Below are 25,466 nucleotides of genomic sequence, written 5' to 3'. Positions count from 1 at the left end.
AACATCCACCAGCTCTGTGATGTTGTTATGGAGGAGTGGAAGAGGACTTCAGTGATAACCTGTGAAGCTCTGGTGAACTGCATGCCCAAAAGGGTTAAAGCAGTGCTGGAAAATAATGGTGGCCACACAAAATATTGACACTTTGGGTCCAATTTGGACATTTTCACTTTGGGGTGTACTCATCTTTGTTACCAGCGATTTATACATGAATGGCTGTATGTTGAGTTATTTTCAGGGGACAGCAAATTTATACTGTTATAAAAGCTGTACACTCACTACTTTACATTGTAGCAAAGTGTCATTTCTTCAGTGTTGTCACATGAAAAGATATAATAAAATATTTGCAAAAATGCGAGGGGTGTACTCAATTTTGTGAGATACTGTATATGTATGTATTGAACAATGGACACAGTGGGATATATTTACTAAAACTGAAGCACTCAGAATCTTGTTCAGCTCTGCATGCTAGCCAATCAGCCCCTAACTTCAGCTTGTTCAATTAAGGTATGACAATAAAAGCTGGAAGCTGATTGGTTTCTATGCAGAGCTGCACCAGATTTGGCACAATGCGGTTTTAGAAAATCAACCCCAGTGTTAGAGAATTATATGGATATGAAGTAGGAATATACATAGAAAAAATACAGATATAACAGATCAAAGCCGAGCTCCCAAAATATTTTGAACCCTAAAATGCAAAACCCAAACTTAATACAGAGGTATAGGAACACATTAAATAGCCTCACTGTTTAACAGGGGCATGTAATTACAATTTTTTATATAATAATTCATAACAGGGCCCGTTCCTGCGCCCAACAAGAGTATCTGTGAGGGGTTACAGTGTTGTGGCACCACCACCATCACCCAAGGCCCAGTTTAATTTTTCTGCCTCTGTTTAACAGGGGCATGTAATTACAATTTTGTATATAATATTTCAATGCAGGGCCCGTTCCTGCGCCCAACAAGAGTATCTGTGAGGGCTTACAGTGTTCTGGTACCACCAACACCAAAGGCCCAATTTTCTGCCCCAGTTTAACAGGGGCATGTAATTACTATTTTTTATATAGTATTTCAAAGCATGGCTCGTTCCGGCGCTCACCAAGAGTAACTATAACGGCTTACAGTGTTCTGGTACCACCAACACCTAAGGCCCAATTTTCTGCAAAGTATATAGGGCAGGCCGTGTAGTATATATACTGCTGTTCAGAGTATATAGGGCCTGGGGGACCCCCACGCCATTTTTTTTTTAATTTTGGGTACCAAAGGGCCTGGTAATGGACTGGGGGGGGACCCATGCCATTTTTTTCAATGATTTTCATCTATATTCCCAGGACCCGACAATACATTACAGCCGCGATCAGTTTTAAATGACTTTTTTCCTTTAGAAATGTTATTTTGCTGTGGTATTGTTCGAAACACGGGAAAACTGTGCCACTTTACAGGCATACTATAGAAAGGACATTATTATTGTTTCACTTTAAGCATTATTAAAATCACTGAGAAAACGGACGTTTTTAAAACTTTTTTTGCATTGATACATGTCCCCTCGGGAAGGACCCAGGTCCCCAAACACTTTTCATAACAATAACTTGCATATAAGCCTTTAAGATTAGCACTTTTGATTTTTCACATTCGTGTCCCATAGACTTTAACAGTGTTCGCGTGTTCTAACAAATTTTTTGCCTGTTCGCATGTTCTGCTGCGAACCGAACCGGGGGGTGTTCGGCTCATCCCTACTCCCAAAGGAGGACCCTTCCCTGACCCCATGGGTTGAATGACTCCTCATGGGAGTAAGGCATACTCAGGTCCACTTAGCTAAAATGCCAAGACCCCTCTCCTCATGATCATCTGAGTACTAGGTGGGGGGCTCTCCCATAAAGAGACCCCAAAGCAGGGGAGCAAGGACCCTAATGATCACTCATCTCCCCCCTTTATATTTTAATAATACTTCAGTCTGCTTTTATATAAGCCATCTAATAATACCCCCAGTTTGTCTTTATATAAGTCTCTCGTAGTTCCCTGCACAACAGGATTCAAACTGGGAGAGGAAAGGACAACATTGTAAGTCAACCAAATTTTACTGTATTGCACACTGCACATTGAGCTGGTTGATAAGAGAATAGAGCATGGGGTTGATTTTGTTATGCCACCATCCAATTATAACTTGTGGAGGCCTCGAACAAGCTGTATTTTTTAACCTCAGTAGAAAAAAGTAAAGTCAGGACCAGGTTAGGCTGTCTGGCAAGATAGGACATTAGAAAATTGGGCAATACATATTAATTTTTTTGGCAGGTAAGCCAGTTCAAACCTATGTGGTTTTTGGGAATTTTGCCTTTTTGCCAACATTTTATTTCCATTTTTAAGTGGGGTCATGACTAATTTAACCTCAAAATTGATATAAATTAGTACTTAAAATGTAACTATAGGGCAAATTTTGTAAAGACATATTATTACAACAGTTTATATTTTTCTGAGTCCTCCTCATAAGATAGTATGATTACCTGTTGATCCTGCCAGTAGACCTATTTTTTTTCCACTAACTGTAACAGGTCACGCTATCCAGTCAAAGGACCAGTTACATTTACAGCAAGTTCCTATCTCAGCTGCTAAAGGATAAGAGTAGCTGTCAGTTAACCACCAGGAGGCATTAAGTAACAGCAGATTGGATAAAATTACAGGGAGACCCCCTTCCTCAGAATTGGGAGCTGGGGGTCACCCTGTTTAAGAAGTCCTCCAATTCTCTAGGCCACAATTTCTTAACCTCTTTACCTCAGAGGAACCCTTAAAATAATTTTCAGGTCTCATAAAATTCCTTCTAAAATCAATTTGTTGGGGTCATTGGGAAAATGCCCCTTACACTGATGATCGTAGTAAGAATGCCTCCTTTGTCACTGCTACAGACAGTTAAAAAAAATCAGTCTCATCATGTCCCTGGCTCTACCAACCGGCTTTGGCTTTGGAACTATGCATCTATCAGATGAGAGGTCAATTGGTCACAGCTCAAGGAATACCTTGCAGCTTCTGGAGGAACCCTAGGGTTCCGACAAACCCTGGTTGAGAATGGCTGCTCTAGGCTACTAAACCCAATAAAGATTTCCACCACTTGTGGTTAGAGATTTGTTGTTCATACACGACTGGACGTGGCAAGCAATTTAGCATTGCTTTGATAGTTTGCCTCTACAGGTCATTCAATGATCTTGTTCCATTCTCCATAGAAAAAGGACATTGTTTTTCTTGCACATGATGTTTTTGCAAGAAAAGCAATGAGCATTTTTGGGCTACAAAAGGTCTTCCCTTCAGCCTAACTGAATGATGAGCACAGGACTCGGTACCTCAAGTAACGCTAGTGCCCCCAAAATGCATGGCTGACTGGTAAACATTATCCTGCAATCTTTACCTTCAGCACAGCGGCACACCTCTCCTTGACAGATCCTGCCCAAAAGTTTGCTGTTCTCGTCCACATGGTAAAATTTGGTACACCGGTTTTCTGTTGGAAAATAAGAAAAAAAAAGATTAGCAGAGTACTGTACATCCAATGAGAAGACAGGCCGGTCTCATTAAGAATCATGCCAATTGCCTAATAAAAGTCTTTCACAACTCCACAAATGCCTATTTGTTCCATATTGGTTACCTAGAAGGTATTGAAATTCGAGAATCAAGAGGACAGCCATTGGCATGTTTGTAAGGTTATTACCAATGGCAGTTTATTGATTTTTTTAATTCCTTTTGGTGCTCAGGGGTTAAACCAATTTTTTTCTCAATATTCTCAATCTACACATATAAGTATAAAAAAGCTCTTTTATTTAGAGCAGCTTGGAAGCTGATAACAAAGATAAATAAGAGCTCCTTCAATCCATGAGTGATGTTACAAACCAAAACCAGGTCAAAGCAGAGCAGAAAATGTCACGCATAACGTGTACGCTATTTTATACTTTTCTACTTACAAGAAACATAGAAGAGTAACAGCAGAAAAAAGTCCAACTGGTCCATTGAATCTTCCTTATTTTTTTTTATATTAAAGTATAACTAAAGGCAAAACTTTTTTTAGTTGTAGACAGAGTGGAGAGGGATTCAAACTCCTATCAGGTTTGTATTGCAGTCTGTGCCCCTGTTGGGGAGGATGTCCCTCTTTACCATTATCATTGAAAGTGAAAGTAAAAGAAATCCCAATTTTGGGTTGTCCCCAGAACAATAATAAAAAAATAAAAGAAAGTTTGCTCAATACTTTGTTGAAGCACCTTCGGCACCAAATACAGCCTCAAGTCTCTCAAGGACATTCACAGAGTTACCCTGTATCCACCCAATTTGTTCTCTTGGCTGTGTGCTTAGGGTCATTGTTCTGTTGGAAGATGAACCTTCACCCCAGTCTGAGGTCCAGAGCGCTCTGGAGCAGGTTTTCATCAAGAATGTATCTATACATTACTGCAGTCATCTTTCCCTCAATCCTGACTAGTCTCCCAATTCCAGACGCTGAAAAATATCCCCACAGCATGATGCTGCCACCACCATGCTTCACTGTAGGAATGGTATTGTCCAGGTGATGAGCGGTGCCTGGATTCCTCCAGACACGAGGCTTGCCATTCAGGCCAAAGAGTTCAATCTTTGTTTCATCAGACCGGAGAATTTTGTTTCACATGGTCTGAGGGTTCTTCAGGTGCCTTTTGGCAAACTCCAGGTGGGCTTTCATGTGCCTTTTACTGAGGAGTGGCTTCTGTCTGCCCACTATACCATACAGGCCTAATTGATGGAGTGCTGCAGAGATGGTGGTTCTTCTGGAAGGTTCTCCTCTCTCCACAGAGAAATGCTGGAGGCCTATCAGAGTGACCATTGGGTTCTTGGTCACCTCCCTGACTAAGGTCCTTCTCCCCCAATAGCTCAGTTTGGCTGGAAGACCCGCTCAAGGAAGAGTCCTGGTGGTTCCAAACTTCTTCCATTTACAGATGATGGAGGCCACTGTGCTCATTGGGACCCCCAATGTTGCAGAAATTTTTCTGTACCCTTCCCCAGATCTGTGTCTGGATACAATCCTGTCTAGGAGGTCTACAGACAATTCTTTGGACTTCATGGCTTGGATTGTGCTCTGACATGCACTGTTAACTGTGGGACTTTATTTAGACAGGTGTGTGCTTTTCCAAATTATGTCCTATCAACTGAATTTACCACAGGTGGACTCCAATCAAGTTGTAGAAACATCTCAAGGATAATCAGTGGAAACAGAAAGCACCTGAGCTGCCTGGCAAAGTAAGTGAATACTTATGTATGTGATTTTTTTTGTTTTATATTTTTAATAAATTTGCAAAGTTTTCAAACAAACTTCTCTCTCGTTGTCACTATGGGGTATTGTTTGTAGAATTTTGAGGAAAATAATTAATTGAATCCATTTTGGAATAAGACTGTAACATAACAAAATGCGGAAAAAGTGAAGCGCTGTGAATACTTTCTGCATGCCCTGTATATATAAATATATATAGATATATATCACTGTATATTTTTTGTTTTGTTTTGTTTTTCCCCCCAAAAAAACAAAAGCAGGGTACAGTAGTGAGATTTGGTAAAGCTCTTACCTGGTGAGTAATAGTCATACACAGTGACAGAAGCAGGTTGGATGAGACCCACTTTGAAGTACTGGTGAAGATTAAACTTCAGACACTCATCCTCAGTGTGAGATATCTAAGTGTTCAAAGAAAGAAAAAGCTCAACATTTTAGTGTATCTCAAAATAAAAGTTTTTTTTGTTTTTTTTTGTTTTTGATAGAGCAGGGGCCCCTGTACTGTTTTTATCATTATCCATTAGAAAGATTTACCCTAACTTCCTGTCCTGCTTATATTTTACCAGGCAGAAAGTGGGGAATAATAATAGAGCTAAGGAAAGCTAGAACCCCTGTGCGCTTTGTATTTCTGAACAAGAAATACTCGTAATATCTAGAAGATGTGAGTGTGGTTTTACTAAAGCAAATAGACTGCGCATTTTGGAAGTGCAGTTGCACTCATTTTTCCCTGCGCCTAATTCAATTAATGCATTGAGGTAAAGAAAATGTGTGTGCTGTTAGAACTACTTTAGAATCACACTCATATGGAAAAATATAAAGCATGTATTTTATATTATTTTTTAGTATTGTATTTATTATATATATTCAGATAAAAAAATAACATATATACATTAAAATACACTAGCTACAGCACATATACAGAAAAACATGAAATGCAATCTTACACACATCCCTATATGCAGGTGACCTAAAACTAACATGGTACCCCTGCATTGCCAGTAGAGCTGCACAGTTTTGGATAAAATGGGAATCACAATTTTTTTGCTTGGAATAAAGAGAACAATTCTCTCACAATTTTCGGCGTAACATCATCTTTCACATTATACAAAAAAATTGGGCTAACTTTACTGTTTATTTATTTTATTATTATTCATTGAAGTGTATTTGTTTGCGTTTGAAAGACCGTTGTGCTAATACAGTGTGACATAAAATATTGCAACGACCGCAATTTTTTTCTCTAGAGTCTCTGCTAAAATATATATATATAATGTTTGGTTGTTCCAAGTAATATTCTAGCACAAAAATACTGATTTTAACTTGTAAGCAACAAGTGTCAGAAAAAGGCTTAGTCTTTAAGTGGTTAAACTGAGCTCATTTGCAGACCGAAGTTCATCCCTCTGATCTAAAAGAACCAAATGATACAATGTTTCTTTTTATCTCAGGGCTGAGCAATGTTGTGATAAACTTTGGCTGCTTTTTTTTTTTTTGTAAGCAGAGAACTGCTCTGCACTTGTTACATGAATCATGGAAATGCTGGATTAGGATCGTGAGGGGGTTGAATAGAGATTGCGATTTTTGTAATGAATAATTGTGCAGCTCTAATTGCCAGGTATTCAAACTCTTTATTCTATCCATTAGCCATATTATACTATGCCAAAAGGAAGCCCCCTCAACACATTTTGCACAGTTATGGAGTTTTTGGGATTCTCATGTCAAGGGAAAAATGGTGTTTTAAATGTCAGAGTAGGGATGAAGAAGAGCCACTCCCCAGAAGTGCAACGATTACGGCATGCAAATAAAGTTTTAGAATCACGAACATTGCTAAATTGATGCCAACTAGGGATGAGCCGAACACCCCCCGGTTCGGTTCGCACCAGAACCCGCGAACGGACCGAAAGTTCGCACGAACGTTAGAACCCCATTGACGTCTATGGGACTCGAACGTTCGAAATCAAAAGTGCTCATTTTAAAGGCTAATTTGCATGGTATTGTCCTAAAAAGGGTTTGGGGACCCGGGTCCTACCCCAGGGGACATGTATCAATGCAAAAAAAACTTTTAAAAACGGCCGTTTTTTCGGGAGCAGTGATTTTAATGATGCTTAAAGTAAAAAAAAAAAGTGAAATATTCCTTTAAATATCGTACCTGGGGGGTGTCTATAGTATGCCTGTAAAGTGACGCGTGTTTCCCATGTTTAGAACAGTCCCTGCACCAAATGTCATTTTTAAAGGAAAAAATCTCATTTAAAACTGCTTGCGGGTTTAATGTCATGTCGGGTCATGGCAATATGGATGAAAATCAGTGAGACAAACGGCATGGGTACCCCCCAGTCCATTACCAGGCCCTTTGGGTCTTGTATGGATATTAAGGGGAACCCCGCACCCAAATTAAAATAAGGAAAGGTGTGGGGCCACCAGGCCCTATATACTCTGAACAGCAGTGCAAACAAGACAGGGACTGTAGGTTTGTTGTTAAGTAGAATCTGTTTGTAATTTTGAACATTTTTAACGTGTTTAGCTCCAGCCAAAAAATCTTTTCTAAGCTTTTTGGAAAACATAGGGAAGGGTTATCACCCCTGTGACATTTGTTTTGCTGTCTTTCCTCCTCTTCAGAAGATTTCACCTCACTTTTTTGTCCCAATGAAAAATGTTTTTTGAAAATTTGGGTTTTTTTGTGGAACAAGGATTGGAAAGCATCAGTGGAAAGGAGAAATTGTTTTCCCATATTAACTCTTACAGGAGAGAATTTCCCTTCCTAGGGGTAGATTTCATCTCACTTCCTGTTGTCTCCTTCCGTTTGCAAGTAGGAGTCATTTGTAAGTTAGATGTTTGAAAGTAGGGTCCTGCCCTATATACTCAGCAGAAATTTGGGCCTTAGGTATTGCTGTGGCCACAACACTGTAAGCCCTCACAGGGCCCTGCTGTGAAATATTAGATCAAGAATTGTAATTACATGCCCCTGTTGAACAGGAGCTGAAAAATTAGGCCTTAGGCACTGGTGCTGGTGCCACAACACTGCAACCCCTCACAGACACTCTAGTTGGAACGCAGGAATGAGCCCTGCTGCAAAGTATTGCTTCAAAAATTGTAATTACACGCCCCTGTTAGACAGGGGCAGAAAAATTGGGCCTTAGGCACTGGTGCTGGTGCCACAACACTGCAACCCCTCACAGACACTCTAGTTGGAACGCAGGAACGAGCCCTGCTGCAAAGTATTGCTTCAAAAATTGTAATTACACGCCCCTGTTAGACAGGGGCAGAAAAATTGGGCCTTAGGCACTGGTGCTGGTGCCACAACACTGCAACCCCTCACAGACACTCTAGTTGGAACGCAGGAACGAGCCCTGCTGCAAAGTATTGCATCAAAAATTGTAATTACACGCCCCTGTTAGACAGGGGCAGAAAAATTGGGCCTTAGGCACTGGTGCTGGTGCCACAACACTGCAACCCCTCACAGACACTCTAGTTGGAATGCAGGAACGAGCCCTTGCTGCAAAGTATTACATCAAAAATTGTAATTACACGCCCCTGTTAAACAGGGGCTGAAAAATTGGGCCTTAGGCACTGGTGGTGGCGCCCAGAACCAAAAATGTTCTTACAAGCTATCAGCGTGATGATTGAGGAGGAAGAGGATAATTACTCAGGGATAGTCACTCAGCATCAGCATAGGCAGTCTTTGAAGGGATCTGAGATTTCAAAAAAAATTATTCGGTTACATCAGCATCAGGTGCTTGGTAGCTGGTGGTGATCCAAGACTCATTCATTTTTATGAAGGTCAGCCGATCGACCGAGTCGGTGGACAGACGCACCCTGTGATCGGTTACCACGCCTCCAGCAGCACTGAATGTGCGTTCCGAAAGAACGCTGGATGCAGGACAGGCCAGTAGCTCAATTGCATACTGTGCAAGCTCTGGCCAGTGATCCATCCTCAAGACCCAGTAACCCAGAGGATTTTCGGTGGGAAAGGTGTCCAAGTCTGATCTTGCCCCTAGGTATTCCTGCACCATATAAAACAGACGCTGGCGATGGTTGCTGGAACCGATCATACCTTGGGGCTGCGGACCAAAAAATTGTCTGAACGCATCGGTCAGACGGCCACCTTCTCCACCGCTCCTTCTTTGACTGACCGAAGCCTCAGCAACACGTTGTCCAGAAACAGGAGTTTGTAACCTCCCAGTCTCTGGGAACGCGTTGCACAGACCTTTCTGCAAGGCCTCCCGAAGATGTTTCATCCTCTGCTCCCTCTGCGATGGCAAGATAAGGTCCGCAACCTTACCCTTGTAACGTGGATCAAGGAGGGTTGCCAGCCAGTATTGGTCCTTCTCCTTGATACCACGAATACGAGGATCCTTACGCAGGCTTTGCAGGATCAGGGAGGCCATGCAGCGTAGGTTTGCTGAGGCATTCGGTCCGGAGTCCTCTGGGTCACTAAGAACGACATGGTCCGCAGCCACCTCCTCCCAGCCACGTACAAGTCCATGTGTTTCTTGGGACTGATCCCTTAAAGACTGCTGCTGATGCTGAGTGCCAGGCTCCACCTCCATACTGACTCAATCTTCCTCCTCCTCCTCTTCCTCCTCGTCCTCTTCCTGTGTGATCGGCGGGCACGCAGGAACACTGTCTGGATAAAGGGGGCCTTGAGAGCTAAGGAAGTCCTCCTCTTCCTGCCTCTGTTCTGCCTCAAGTGCCCTGTCCATTATTCCACGCAGCGTGTGCTCCAACAGGTGGACAAGGGGGACAGTGTCACTGATGCATGCACTGTCACTGCTCACCATCCTCGTGGCCTCCTCGAATGGTGACAGGACAGTGCATGCATCCCTGATCATGGCCCACTGGCGTGGGGAAAAAAAACCAAGCTCCCCTGACCCTGTCCTGGTGCCATAGTCGCACAGGTACTCATTGATGGCCCTCTGCTGCGTGTGCAGCCGCTGCAGCATGGCCAACGTTGAGTTCCACCTGGTGGGCATGTCACAGATTAGGCGGTTCTTGGGCAGGTTAAACTCCTTTTGGAGGTCCGTCAGCCGAGCACTGGCATTATATGACCGGCGGAAATGCACACAGACTTTCCTGGCCTGCCTCAGGACATCCTGTAAGCCCGGGTACCTGCCCAAGAACCGCTGCACCACCAAGTTAAGGACGTGAGCCAAACAGGGCACATGGGTCATTTGTCCCTGTCGGAGGGCAGAGAGGAGGTTGGTGCCATTGTCGCAAACCACCATTCCTGCCTTAAGTTGGCGTGGCGTCAACCACCTCTGAACCTGCCCCTGCAGAGCTGACAAAACCTCTGCCCCAGTGTGGCTCCTGTCCCCCAAGCACACCAGCTCAAGCACCGCATGGCATCTTTTGGCCTGCGTACTTGCGTAGCCCCTTGAACGCCTACGGAGCACCGCTGGTTCCGAGGAAGAGGCCATAGAGGAAGAAGAAGAGGAGGGGGTGGAGGAGAGAGGTGTGTCACAATCAGCATTTTGGAGGCGTGGTGGCGGAACAACCTCCAACACTACTGCACCTTGTCCTGCATCCTTCCCAGCTGCCAGCAGAGTCACCCAATGCGCCGTGAAACTTAGGTAACGTCCCTGTCCATGCCTGCTGGACCATGAGTCAGCGGTAATATGCACCTTACCGCTGACCGCCCTGTCCAGCGAGGCATGGACATTGCCTTCCACATGCCGGTAGAGAGCCGGAATCGCCTTCCGTGAGAAAAAGTGGCGTTTGGGTACCTGCCACTGAGGAACCGCACATTCCACAAACTCACGGAAGGGGGCAGAGTCTACCAACTGAAAAGGCAGCAGTTGAAGTGCTAGCAATTTTGCCAAGCTAGCATTCAACCGCTGGGCATGTGGATGGCTGGGAGCAAACTTCTTTCGGCGGTGCAGCAGCTGGGGCAGGGAAATTTGCCTGGTACAATCTGACGTCGGTGTACCAAAAGCAGATTGCCCACAAGTACTTGGCTGTGACACACCTAATTCTACACCTTCATTCCTCTCACTGCAGGTCTCAGAGAGGACTGAAGGTCTAGTGGGGTTGGAAATCTCAGCTGATGAGGAGCAAGGAGAGATCCTCTTTGTTCTTTGGTGTGGGTCTTTTAGATACGCTTGCCAACGAACTGCATGGCAGGTCAACATATGTCTGGTCAAGCATGTGGTACCCAAGCGGGAGATGTTTTGGCCACGCGAGATACGCTTGAGACATATGTTGCAAATAGCAGCGGTGCGATCTGATGCACTCGTCTCAAAAAAGGCCCACACCAAAGAACTTTTTGAATAACGCGCAGAGACTGCAGCGCCCTGCACATGTGGAGCTTTGGGGTGTGATGCAGTCAATGTGCTGCCCTTAGGCTGGCCCCTGGAGGGCATCCTGCCTCGTTGGTGATGTGCCGCCGCCTCCTCCTCCTCCTCCTCCTCCTCCTCCTCCTCCTCCTCTCTCCTATCAGGCACCCACGTTGAGTCAGTGACCTCATCATCCCCTCCCTCCTCATCACTGGAGCAAACCTGGCAGTATGCTGCAGCAGGGGGAGCATGACTGCCAGATTGCTGTCCTTCTTGGGCACCCCCTCTGTCCGTGCTCATGTTACTGCCTTCATCGAGCTCAGTATCGTCATCAGAGCCTTCCAAACGCTGGGCATCCTCCTGGAGCATGTACCCAACACTGTGGTCAAACAGTTCGAGGGAATCCTCATGAGGACATGGTGGAGCTAGGGAAGGAGTCACTGATGACATTGAGCTGAGGGAAGAGGCCGCTGCTTTGCCAGACAAAGCACCCTGGGCATGGGTGAGAGAGGATGAGGAGGATGAGGACGGCTTGGTCATCCACTCGACCAAGTCTTCCGCATGTTGCGGCTCAACACGGCCAGCTGCCGAAAAAAAGGCCAAGCGTGTCCCATGGCCACGTGCTGATGAGGATGCACCGTCTCCACGACCAGCACTAGACACAGAGCCTGCTTGCCCTCTCTTATTGGCTTGTGACTGTCTGCCTCTCCTTCTTGGCCTTCCAGACATACTAATGGCCTGTAGCTGCACTAAGCTGGGATAGAACACCTGTAATTTTCTTCAAGTAGCTTTATATACTGTAACCAGACAAGCCTGCCTGTCAGTAGGAAGATAACAGGAACGGATCTAGCTGAACACTGTGAGCAGGACGCACTGTACTAAATGTAAATAGTCTAGCTGCCTGACCGTGGTACTAATAGGATCAAATAGAACACCTGTAATTTTCTTCAGGTAGCTTTATATACTGTAACCAGACAAGCCTGCCTGTCAGTAGGAAGATAACAGGAACGGATCTAGCTGTACACTGTGAGCAGGACGCACTGTACTAAATGTAAATAGTCTAGCTGCCTGACCGTGGTACTAATAGGATCAAATAGAACACCTGTAATTTTCTTCAGGTAGCTTTATATACTGTAACCAGACAAGCCTGCCTGTCAGTAGGAAGATAACAGGAACGGATCTAGCTGAACACTGTGAGCAGGACGCACTGTACTAAATGTAAATAGTCTAGCTGCCTGACCGTGGTACTAATAGGATCAAATAGAACACCTGTAATTTTCTTCAGGTAGCTTTATATACTGTAACCAGACAAGCCTGCCTGTCAGTAGGAAGATAACAGGAACGGATCTAGCTGAACACTGTGAGCAGGACGCACTGCACTAAATGTAAATAGCAGGAACGGATCTAGCTGAACACTGTGAGCAGGACGCACTGCACTAAATGTAAATAGCAGGAACGGATCTAGCTGAACACTGTGAGCAGGACGCACTGCACTAAATGTAAATAACAGGAACGGATCTAGCTGAACACTGTGAGCAGGACGCACTGCACTAAATGTAAATAGCAGGAACGGATCTAGCTGAACACTGTGAGCAGGACGCACTGCACTAAATGTAAATAGCAGGAACGGATCTAGCTGAACACTGTGAGCAGGACGCACTGCACTAAATGTAAATTGCAGGAACGGATCTAGCTGAACACTGTGAGCAGGACGCACTGCACTAAATGTAAATAGTCTAGAAGATAACAGGAACGGATCTAGCTGAACACTGTGAGCAGGACGCACTGCACTAAATGTAAATAGCAGGAACGGATCTAGCTGAACACTGTGAGCAGGACGCACTGCACTAAATGTAAATAGCAGGAACGGATCTAGCTGAACACTGTGAGCAGGACGCACTGCACTAAATGTAAATAGCAGGAACGGATCTAGCTGAACACTGTGAGCAGGACGCACTGCACTAAATGTAAATAACAGGAACGGATCTAGCTGAACACTGTGAGCAGGACGCACTGCACTAAATGTAAATAGCAGGAACGGATCTAGCTGAACACTGTGAGCAGGACGCACTGCACTAAATGTAAATAGCAGGAACGGATCTAGCTGAACACTGTGAGCAGGACGCACTGCACTAAATGTAAATTGCAGGAACGGATCTAGCTGAACACTGTGAGCAGGACGCACTGCACTAAATGTAAATAGTCTAGAAGATAACAGGAACGGATCTAGCTGAACACTGTGAGCAGGACGCACTGCACTAAATGTAAATAGCAGGAACGGATCTAGCTGAACACTGTGAGCAGGACGCACTGCATTAAATGTAAATAGTCTAGATAGAAGATAACAGGAACGGATCTAGCTAAACTGAATACAGTGTATATATATATATATGCAACACCTGGGATGCATATATATACACAATACACTGTAAGTGCAGCTAACTGACTGACTGTTCTGCCTAATCTATCTAACTCAAATCAAATGACACTGTCTCTCTCTCTCTCTATCTCTCAGCACACCGGAACACACACTACACAGGGCCGCCGTGCAGGCGGCCTTATATAGTGTGGGGTGTGTACTAAATCCCCTGAGCCATAATTGGCCAAAGCCACCCTGGCTTTGGCCAATTACAGCTCTCTCTACTGACGGCGCTGTGATTGGCCAAGCATGCGGGTCATAGTGCATGCTTGGCCAATCATCAGCCAGCAATGCACTGCGATGCCGCAGTGAATTATGGGCCGTGACGCGCCACACGAATTTAGCGCGAACGGCCCATAACGTTCGCAATTCGGCGAACGATCGAACAGCCGATGTTCGAGTCGAACATGGGTTCGACTCGAACACGAAGCTCATCCCTAATGCCAACCATAAGAACGAAATCTATAATTGTTACAATGGTCTATTTTAGTGTATGTTCTCATAAATAGACCCTTACCCTGTCAATGTAGAGGACAAGTGTGCTCTTGTCAAAGGCTCCCTTGTTTATTTCAAAGTTCGAGATGTATCTGTCCACTCCTTTTTTAAGCTGCAAGAAATTGGAAGAGTTAGAGTTAATAAATAATAATATTACTATGACAATCAATAGGTAGAAATATGCAAACTAAAAGGATAAGTTCACCTTTTAAAAAAAAATTATAAATGCACATTTTTTTGCAGGTAAAAAAAAAATGTGCATTTATTATTTTTTTTTCTAAGGAGCCTGCAGAGCATTGCACCTGCAACCAGCAGATCATGGGTGCAATGCTAGGCTCCTGAACACTCTCAAAATAGTTGTCTGCCCGTGCCTCATACGGGCACTTAGGATACTTACCATATCCTAAGACAATACAAGCAAGTGGATCCTGAGGAAGCAACTTGTATGCGAAATGTGTTGATCTACTATGACTTATGGAATATGTATTATATAACTGACTTGATAATTCCTTAGGACATGGCCTTTTAATTATCTAGTATTTTAATATACAAATAAAGTTGTATTCTAATTTAATGAATATTTGTGGCACATGAAAAAATATCCATATTCTGGTCCTCCTAGGGATGGATTAGACACTTTTTTTTATATAAGTTGTTGTTAATTGGGGGATTGTGCCTTGAATTTGCCTACAGAGGTTTTCCACTTTCATATTTATAATACATAGGTATAAGACATCCCTTGGCATAGGATCAAGGGGTAAAGTATAGGGCCCCACCACCACCACCACCTGCTTGGCTAAATCCCTGCTGGGACCACTGTCAGCTCTATTACTGCACCACTGGATTGTAAAGATCGAGGGCACAAGGGTTCTCCTCTTGAATCTGCTCTACCCATTTCTTAATTATGGCATAGCAGTACATAACAGAAAGACCAAAAACCTTCAGGGTGGTACAGGTATTTGTAAAATTGGCTTTTAGTTCTGAGAGCTTACCTTAGTCAGGTCATTAGTATCTGCAGCAAAGCCAGTCATCATTGATATTTGCATAATGGACATGCCAGAGTCCTGGGACTTTAGGTATCTGCAAAGAAACAATGACTTGAGTGTATGTATGTGCTTTTCTTAATGTTGACCTATGAATAAAATAAAAAAAAATACATATACAGTGCCTTAAAAAAATATTCATACCCCTTGAAATTTTCCACATTTTGTCATGTTACAACCAAAAACTTGAATGTATTTTATTGGGATTGTATGTGATAGACCAACACAAAGTGGCACATCATTGTGAAGTGGAAGGAAAATTATAAATGGTTTTCAAATTTTTTTACAAATAAATATCTGAAAAGTGTGGCGTGCATTTGTATTCAGCCCCCTTTACTCTGATACCCCTAACTAAAATCGAGTGGAACCAATTGCCTTCAGAAATCACCTAATTAGTAAATAGAGTCCACCTGTGTGTAATTTTATCTCAGTATAAATACAGCTGTTCTGTGAAGCCCTCAGAGGTTTATTAGAGAACCTTAGTGAACAAACCGCATGATGAAGGCCAAGAAACACATCAGACAGGTCAGGGATAAAGTTGTGGAGAAGTTTAAAGCAGGGTTAGGTTATAAAAAAATATCCCAAGATTTAAAAATCTTATGGAGCACTGTTCAATACATCATCTGAAAATGGAAAGAGTATGGCACAACTGCAAACCTACCATGACATGGCCGTCCACCTAAACTGACAGGCCGGGCAAGGAGAACATTAATCAGAGAAGCAGCCAAGAGACCCATGGTAACTCTGGAGGAGCTGCAGAGATCCACAGCTCAGGTGGGAGAATCTGTCCACAGGACAACTAATAGTCGTGCACGCAAAAAACCTGGCCTTTATGGAAGAGTAGCAAGAAGAAAGCTATTGTTGAAAGAAAGCAATAAGAAGTCCCGTTTGCGATGCTTAGAAGCCGTAGTATAAACCACGGGGGCGTAACCGGAAGCAGATGGTGGTGCTAGTTGGAATGGCGTGAGCGTGTGTGTGTTCACCCCGCTCTCCCCGCTTCATGATCGTGTTGCCCCGAGGACAAACGAGACAGATACTATCCCTGTGGTGAGGGGAGATACTATCCCTGTGGTGAGGGGAGCTGCAGCGACTTGCTTACCCCTCTCGGTCCTTCTGTTTCCCGGTCGGTGTGCCTGGAGGTGGATGTGTGGGCGCTCTTCCTGGATTCCCTGCTCCGCGGCTGGTGATGGGCACGGGCATAGTGCCGGTGTAGTACCGCGATAACGGGAAGGAGAGGACGGAAGTCAGCTACGGGAGCACATTGATGACGTATGCCCGAAGTGGAGACTCCAGCGGGTGTACGGTACATACCGCCCAGAAGTGAAGGAGGAGGTAGAGCCGCCCGGGTATAGAAGAAAGTGTGTACAGTGGTCCCTGCAGCGGGAAAGGTATATGGTGTGACTTGCCAAGGCCGGAGGGACGAGGTACTGTGGTCTATCTTCTTGTGTCTGGTGCTTGTCATAGGAGGGAGGACAGTAGTGACCCTAGGTGAACGGAACCTCCAGTGAACTGTAACTTTTACTGTTGTCTACTGTTGTATGCAATTGTATGGCGGGCAGGATAACATCTGAATGGTTGGACTGAGGTTTCCAACACTAAATATAGATTGGATGCAGGGGGGAAAAAATGTCTAGGGTGGGCCTAATATGAATAATACCACACGCAGCTGCTGTAAGCGAAAGTCTTCATCATTTCTTGCTTTCTTTTGTTTCTGTACCTAACTGCTACAACTCTTAGCTGCGGGAGCAGCACCACAGTGGGATAGACATGATGTCAACAAGAAGGAAAGGGGATGAGCAAGCTAGCCATGAAAACGTGGGAGGTCAATCCCTTCGGTCGGCCAAAGATAAGGAAAAGGGAGCTCAGTCCACCGTGGCGGGTGCAACCGCAGCAGCTGTCGCAGCAACTGCCAAGCTAGAGAAAATGATCCATGCTGCGGATCATACACCAAGCAAAGGGGGGCAGCAAACTCAAGGTAAATCAACTACGGACAGAAAGAGTCAGGGGCACCTGAGTTTGTCCACAGGGACCACTGGCACCAAAAACCTTTCAAGTAAAGGGGTAGGCACGATTGGGAAGGAAACAGAAACCTCTATCAATCTAACACCCCCATCAGAAGGAGAGCCCTCCCTGAAAGATATCTTCATGGCAATTAATGCATGCAAACAAGCTTTGGGTGACTTAAGTAATCAAATGGAAGATATTAAAGGGGAGCTAATCATGGTAAGGCAAGAACTAAAGGAAACAGCGGGAAGAGTAACAGAAACGGAGAAGAGGATAAGTTTGATAGAAGATGATTTGTACCCTATGAAACAAGAATCTAAGACATGGAAAGAGAAAATAGACAAACTTACGGAAAAATTTGACGAGATGGAAAATAGACTTCGCAGAGACAATGTGAGGGTGGTGGGACTCCCCGAAAAGTGTGAAGGTTTAGACCCAATAGCTTTTTTAGAGAAATGGATGATTGAAACTTTTGGAGGAGATTTATTCTCACAACAGTTTTCAATCGAAAGAGCACATAGGGTTCCCTTTAGGCCCCCCCCTCAAGGAAGGCCCCCGAGACCACTGTTAGTGAAACTTTTAAATTACAAAGATAAAGTAAAACTCCTTAGGAAGGCCAGAGAGATGGGGAGCATTTCCTATAATGGGGCTAAAATATCAATATATCCTGATTTCTCTCTGGACCTCCAAAAACGTAGAGCTGAGTTCCTAGGAGTCAAACGTAGCCTTCAAAAATTTGACATTACCTATGCTCTCCTTTACCCTGCCAGGCTTCGGATAAACGCACTCGGAGGTAGTCAATTTTTTGATATGCCAGCGGATGCGTTAGCATGGCTAGAAGATAAAAGAGATCAGTTACCAAGGAAACTATAGGGAATTTGGGTTGAAGAGGGTATAGAGTAAGGGGCACAAATATAGTGAATTATTTAAATTTTGGTGTTTAGGGGAAGGGCGGGTGGAGAAATGGAAGGGTAAATGGATCTAGATTTCGGAAGGAAGGGGTGGGAAACGGTTGTGTGGGGGGTGGGGGGGAGGGAAGGTGAGAGCAGGAAGATTAAAGAGTGTATGACGGTTATTAAAAAAGCCTCTAGAGGTAACCTAGAATGGTGTGGAGTGGGGTGGGGGAGGGAGGGTAGGGAGGGTGGGCTCTCTTGGGTGGAGGGGGGACAGGGAGGGTGGGGGGGTAGGGATCACAAGAAAAGGAATTTATTTAGGAGATTTTTTGATACACGGAATCACAAAGAGCTTTTTTATACAGTGGAAAGTAGGATAACACACTGGGCACTGGTTAAAACAAATTATAAAAGGTACATTAGAATATTGGCTAATATACTGGGCACCGATAAAACAAACACAGACAGAATATGAATATTTATAGTATGAAAATATGGGATTTATGTAAGCATGGGGTAGATACACTATTGGACACAAAGGGGTATAATAATAAGTATGAAAGGGGGAAAAAGGTCCCTTTTTTTTTTTTTTTTTTTTTTTTTTTTTTTTTTTTGTTCCTATGGATAAATGGGTATACCCTTATGAATCTATTAGGATTTAGCTTATTGCTACTACCTTTTGGTTTTCCCTTCGATAGATGTTATATAAAAGCTCAATGGCATTGAATATTGGATCATGGAATGTTCGTGGATTGGGTACCCCGATCAAAAGAGCAGTCGTATTTGACTTGTTAGGTATCTTTAAAATAGGAATTGCCTGTCTGCAGGAGACACACCTGACTCAAGATACTAAATCCCAGGTAAAAAATAAGAGATTTCAGTACCAATTCCACTCTGTGTATTCCACTTATTCTAGGGGGGTATCAGTGTTAATTGGGAGAGGGGTGGCTTTCACCTGCAGACAGAGCAAAATAGATGAGGAGGGTCGGTATATTTTTTTACACTGCATAATAGAAAACCAGGAATATGTATTGGCAAATGTATATATCCCTCCGCCTTTTAGGCTAGATGTTCTGTATGATTTATTAGAGTTTATAGTAGACAAGAACAGCATACCAATTATAGTGGTTGGGGACTTTAATGTGGTAATAAATAAAAAGATTGATAGGTTCCCCCCAGGTAACCAGGGTCAGACGTTACAGGGAAACCGTATGAGCTACTTCCTTCAGGAAGCTGGGCTATTGGATCTATGGAGAATACGGAACCCTGGGACATTACAGTTTTCATGTTACTCGGGTTCCTATTCTACATTTTCAAGAATAGATCTTGTACTGGGCAATGAGCTAGGTTCCCAAACAATTAAAAATATAACTTACCAACCAAGGGGTGTATCAGATCATTCGCCCCTAATAATCTCGTTAAGTATTAAAAATAAGATGGTTGATAGGTTATGGAAAATGAACCCAGTATGGTTTGGAATTATAGAGGATCAAAATGAGATAATAGCCAAGGTAAATGAGTTTATAAGGTTTAATACGGATACTACAACAAGAGGGATGATGTGGGATGCACTGAAGGCCTATTTGAGGGGTTTATTTATACAACAAGTTTCTAAAATTAAAAAATCCTCACTAGATTGGGAGGACAAGGTTAGGAAAGAGGTAATAACAGCAGAAAGGGAATATGTGAAGGACCCAACCCCGGATAAACACAGTAAATGGGAAAACAAACAACAAATATACTCAGATGCAATGCTTAGGAAGTCTGAACATAAAAGATTATTCCAAAACCAAATAGTATATGGGGAGGGGGAAAGGGTGGGGAAGATGCTAGCCCATTTAGTTAGATCTGGATCCTCACACTCCACGATACCCGCCATTAGGACAATGAGTGGAGAGATCTCATCTCAGGTGGATGTGATTACAGATACATTTAAAAATTATTATGAAGAACTTTACACATCCAGGGGGGCCGTGGAGGGAGAGGACTCAGATAAATTTTTTGGGGATATCGAGATGCCCTCCCTTACAGAGTCAGATAGTGAGACATTAGAAGCCCCGATAACTTTGGAGGAAATTAAATTAGCCGTAACAGAAATGAAAAATCAGAAATCCCCTGGCCCTGATGGACTCCCTGTTGAAACTTATAAAAATTATGGGACGGTGTTACTCCCGGAGCTTCTTAAAACGTTTGAGTGGGTAAAAAAGGAGGGGAAGCTTCCCATATCAATGACTGAAGCCACGATAATAGTGCTGCACAAAGAAGGGAAAGATCCTTTAGATCCTGGGTCCTATAGACCTATCTCCCTATTATGCTCCGATGTGAAAATACTATCAAAGATTTTAGCTACTAGGCTAAAGAAATTAATCCATAAACTGGTCCATCCCGACCAGACTGGTTTTATACCCCAAAGATCAACCAGCAGGAATATCAGAAGGCTATTTTTGAACATGCAGATACCAACCGAAAACACTGGTGCACGGGCTGTGATGATGCTAGATGTGGTAAAGGCGTTTGATAGTCTTGAATGGGGGTACATATGGCGAGTAATGAAGGAGTTTGGGTTCGGTCCTTCCTATATCAATTGGGTTAAAATCCTTTATAACAACCCCAGGGCAAAGATCAGAGTGAATAATGTCTCTTCGGATGAATTCCGACTTGAAAGGGGCTCTAGGCAGGGTTGCCCCCTGTCACCCCTGATCTTTGCTCTGGCAATGGAGCCAGTTGCCATTGCAGTAAGGCAGGATAGGATTATGGAGGGATTCAGGAGAAGGGACAGAGAAGAACGGATAGCGTTATATGCGGATGATGTCCTCATTTTTTTGGGGGATACAGAGAGATCGCTTAGACAAGTGATGGACATCTTTTCGAGGTTTGGAACAATCTCGGGTCTTACCATAAACTGGGGAAAGTCAGCATTGTTACCAATAGATCCCATTAGAAAGAGTTCAGGCTTGGAAAATGTTCAAGTGGAAATAGTAGAGAAAACTAAATACTTAGGCATATATATAACAAATGACCCAAATAATTATATAAACAATAACTTAGCCCCTCTACTATCTAAATTTAAGAACAAGAGTGATATATGGAAGGAACTCCCTTTATCAGTGGTTGGCAGATGTAACCTGATCAAAATGCTGTGGTTGCCTCAGTTATTATATCTGCTGCACAATTCACCAATTTGGATACAAAGAAAATGGTTTAAAAAAATAGATACTCTATTAAGATCTCTTATATGGAAAGGAAGACAGCCTAGAATAGGCCTCCAGACTTTACAACTGCCAATTTTGGAGGGGGGCCTGGCAGTACCGCATCCGCGTAGTTATTTTTTAGCAGCCCAATTGCAGCATCTGGGTTCGGACATGGAAGGGGACAAAAGTGGGGAATTGATAATTGCAGATGCGCCACATAAGACATTAGTGGAGGTCTTGGAGGCAAACTCTTTCTCCCATAGACCCCCTACGGTTAAATTAATGATAAAAGTCTGGAAATCTATAAAGGATTTGAGGGGTATGGGAGGTATGGTCAAAGGTGTGCCGCTCTGGGACAATAAGAATCTACAAGAGCTAAGATCAATGGGGAAAATAAAGACATGGGAAATGAAGGGGATAGTTAGCCTGGATCAATTATATAATGGTAGCTCCCTAAAAACGTTTTCTGCATTAAAAGAGGACTTTGATATACCAAACAATTCATATTATAGTTATTTACAAATTAAACATGCTCTAAAAGCACAGTTTGGGGAACAAGGCCCGGTGTGGAGTACAGCCCCCATATATGAAAGAATAAGCAGGTCTGATGGACCAAAAGGTTCCATAGCTGAATTCTACCCATATATATGCAGTAACAGTATTATGAGCTCAGAAAAACTAAAGTGCAGAAGTAAGTGGGAAAGAGATTTGGGAAGCATTCCGGATGACCAATGGAAAAAGATATTAGCCGGGGGGAACCAAGTTTCAGTTTCACCCGCTCAGAAGATGTCATACTTAATGCTCTTACATAGAACATACTACACTCCAAAAAAACTGTTTGAGTGGGGGCGGAGGGGGGACGCTAAATGCCCTAGGTGCCAAAACACCGGGGACCTGATCCACATGATCTGGAAATGCCCGAAACTATACCGTTACTGGACGGAAATATTAGATATTATAAATAAGATCTTTAAGCTGTCACTCAAGATGCACCCAAATCTGTGTATTATGGGTGTGGGAGAGAGGCTGGGGAATTTCAAAAATAAAGCGGTGTTAAGATGCCTGTTCCAGGCAAAGAAATTAATAGCGCAGAGATGGCAGGCAGAGAAACCCCCCTCCAAAGAAGACTGGTTTAAAACAGTAACGGAAACAATATGGAAGGAAAAGGTAGTATATGCAAGGAGAGGGAATTTAAAGGAATTTAAAAAAATTTGGTTGCCTTGGTTAGAGGAAATGGGTTATCCCATGTAAAATTGATGTAGGAAGAGATAAGGTAATGGATGTATGATATTAAGTAATAAGGAAGACGTGGTAGGAATGAGGGTAAGATAGGGGGGAGGAAATGGGGATAAAGAGGGGGGTGGTTAGGGAGAGGGGAAGGGGGAAAATGAATAGTAATGTTTTTTTCTTGTTTGTTTGGTATTTAAAAAGGATTTTTGTACAAGGTGTATTTAAGAATTGTTGTTAAAATAAGGAAAAACTTGTTTTTTTTGGTTTTTTCTTTTTTGTACTATTTGAAAAATTGAATAAAGATTATTGAAGTTAAAAAAAAAAGAAGTCCCGTTTGCAGTTTGCAAGAAGCCATGTGGGGGACACAGCAAACATGTAGAAGAAGATGCTCTGGTCAGATGAGACCAAAATTGAACTGTTTGACCTAAAAGCAAAACGCTATGTGTGGTGGATAACTAATACTGCACATCACCCTGAACACATCATCCCCGCTGTGAAACATGGTGATGGCAGCATCATGTTGTGGGGATGAATTTATTCAGCAGGGACAGGGAAGCTGGTCAGAGTTGATGGGAAGATGGTTGGAGCCAAATACAGGGCAATCTTAGAAGGAAACCTGTTAGAGTCTTCAAAAGACTTGAGACCGGGACGGAAGTTCACCTTCCAGCAGGACAATGACCCTAAACATACAGCCAGAGCTACAATGGAATAGTTTAGATCAAAGCATATTCATGTGTTAGAATGGCCCAGTCAAAGTCCAGACCTAAATCCAATTGAGAATCTGTGGCAAGACTTGAAAATTGCTGTTCACAGATGCTCTCCATCCAATCTGAAAGAGCTTGAGCTATTTTGCAAAGAAGAATGGACGAAAAATTCACTCTCTGCCAAAAAGACTTGCAGCTATAATTGCAGTGAAAAGTGGTTCTACAAAGTCAGGGGCTGAATAGAAATGCACGCCACACTTTTCACATATTTATTTGTAAAAAAGTTAAAACCATTTATCATTTTCCTTCCACTTCCACAAATATGTTCCATTTTGTGTTGGTCTATCACATAAAATACTAATAAAATACATTTATGTTTTTGGTTGTAACATGACAAAATGTGGAAAATTTCAAGGGGTGTGAATACTTTTTCAAGGCACTGTGTATATATATATATTTTTATATACACCCTGTATCTCACAAAAGGGAGTACACCCCTCACATTTTTGTAAATATTTTATTCTATCTTTTCATGTTACAACACTGAAGAAATGGCACTTTTCTACAATGTAAAGTAGTGAGTTTACAGCTTGTATAATAGTGTAAATTTGCTGTCCCTTCAAAATAACTCAACACACAGACATTAATGGAGGTGAGTACTCCAGTCCTCACCTGGTTGCCGCCACACACGCTTGACACCATCAGATCCAAATATGTTTATCTTGGTCTCATCAGACCACAAGACATGGTTCCAGTAATTCATGTCCTTAGTCTGCTTTTCTTCAGCAAACTGTTTGTGGGCTTTCTTTAGAAGAGGCTTCCTTCTAAGATGACAGCCATGCAGACCAATTTGATGCAGTGTGCGGCATATGATCTGAGCACTGACAGGCTGACCCCCCACCCCTTCAACCTCTGCAGTAATGCTGGCAGCACTCATACATCTATTTCCCAAAGACAACCTCTGAATATGATGCTGAGCAGGTGCACTCAACTTATTTGGTAGACCATGGCGAGGCCTGTTCTGAGTGGAACCTGTCCTGTTAAACCGCTGTATGGTCTTGGCCAATGTGCTGCAGCTCAGACTCAGGGTCTCGGTAATCTTCTTATAGCCTATCTTTATGTAGAGCAACAATTCTTTTTTTCAGATCCTCAGAGAGATCTTTGCCATGAGGTGCCATGTTGAACTTCCAGTGACCAGTATGAGAGAGTGAGAGTGATAACACCAAATTTAACATACCTGCTCTCCATTCACACCTGAGACCTTGTAACTTTAACGAATCACGTGACACTGGGGAGGAGAAATGGCTAATTGGACCCACTTTGGACATTTTCACTTAGGGGTGTACTCACTTTTGTAAGATATAATAAATCTCTCCCATAACTTAGTTTTTGTTACCTGCTGATCCTTTGTTCTGCAGTAAAATCACACAGCAGTGTTATCACCTACATCCTGGTATTTGAGTGTGCCTACATAGTCCTGTGCCTAAAGGTTCATAGCTGTATATCTGCATTGTGATATCACCTAAGACTTGGTGATGTCTCTCTTGTGGTGCTTGCTGTTTTTCCTGCTGGAGAGAAAGCTGTACCTGCAGTGAAAGGATCTGCCTGCTTCTTCTTCATTTACTTTGGCTATATGCTTAATACACCGCTCATGCTGCTTCTTGAATATTCCCTCCACTATTAATCAAATTACTGGTCATCAGGGGGCAGCTTTGACAAAGGAAGCATAGGCCTGTCTCTGCCAGGCCTAAATTGAGCAATCAGAATAAAGGGCTAGGGCTAATTTACTTTTATCCTTGTTTATCTCTTTATTAGGTGACTTACCTGGCGCAAATGGTGAGCGAGACAGTAGAAAGGGTGCCCTCCGGTCCCTTAGCTGTACAGGAAATAAAAATATAACCCTTTTTAAAAAAACAAATGAACTGAGTTAAAGTAAACCTGCCACACCAGGAAAACCT

At 43.2% G+C, this 25,466-nt stretch overlaps 1 protein-coding gene across 1 annotated transcript in view; it reads right to left on the bottom strand.

The window, feature by feature from the left end:
- The window catches only part of LOC141133434 (venom factor-like), a 164,019-nt gene that overhangs the window by 17,893 nt on the left and 120,660 nt on the right, over positions 1–25,466 (bottom strand). Inside the window, exons 33-37 of the mRNA XM_073622821.1 lie at positions 25,333–25,384; positions 15,436–15,523; positions 14,466–14,555; positions 5,562–5,667; positions 3,395–3,484 (exon numbers count right to left, since the gene is read on the bottom strand). Of these exons, the coding sequence (XP_073478922.1) occupies positions 3,395–3,484; positions 5,562–5,667; positions 14,466–14,555; positions 15,436–15,523; positions 25,333–25,384 (426 nt within the window). The remainder of the gene's footprint in view (positions 1–3,394; positions 3,485–5,561; positions 5,668–14,465; positions 14,556–15,435; positions 15,524–25,332; positions 25,385–25,466) is intronic.

This window comes from Aquarana catesbeiana, linkage group LG03, assembly GCF_042186555.1.
Source record: "Aquarana catesbeiana isolate 2022-GZ linkage group LG03, ASM4218655v1, whole genome shotgun sequence".
Taxonomy (NCBI): Eukaryota; Metazoa; Chordata; class Amphibia; order Anura; family Ranidae; genus Aquarana; species Aquarana catesbeiana.
Note: the sequence above shows the minus strand (reverse complement) of the source record. Positions and strands in the feature narration are given on the sequence as shown.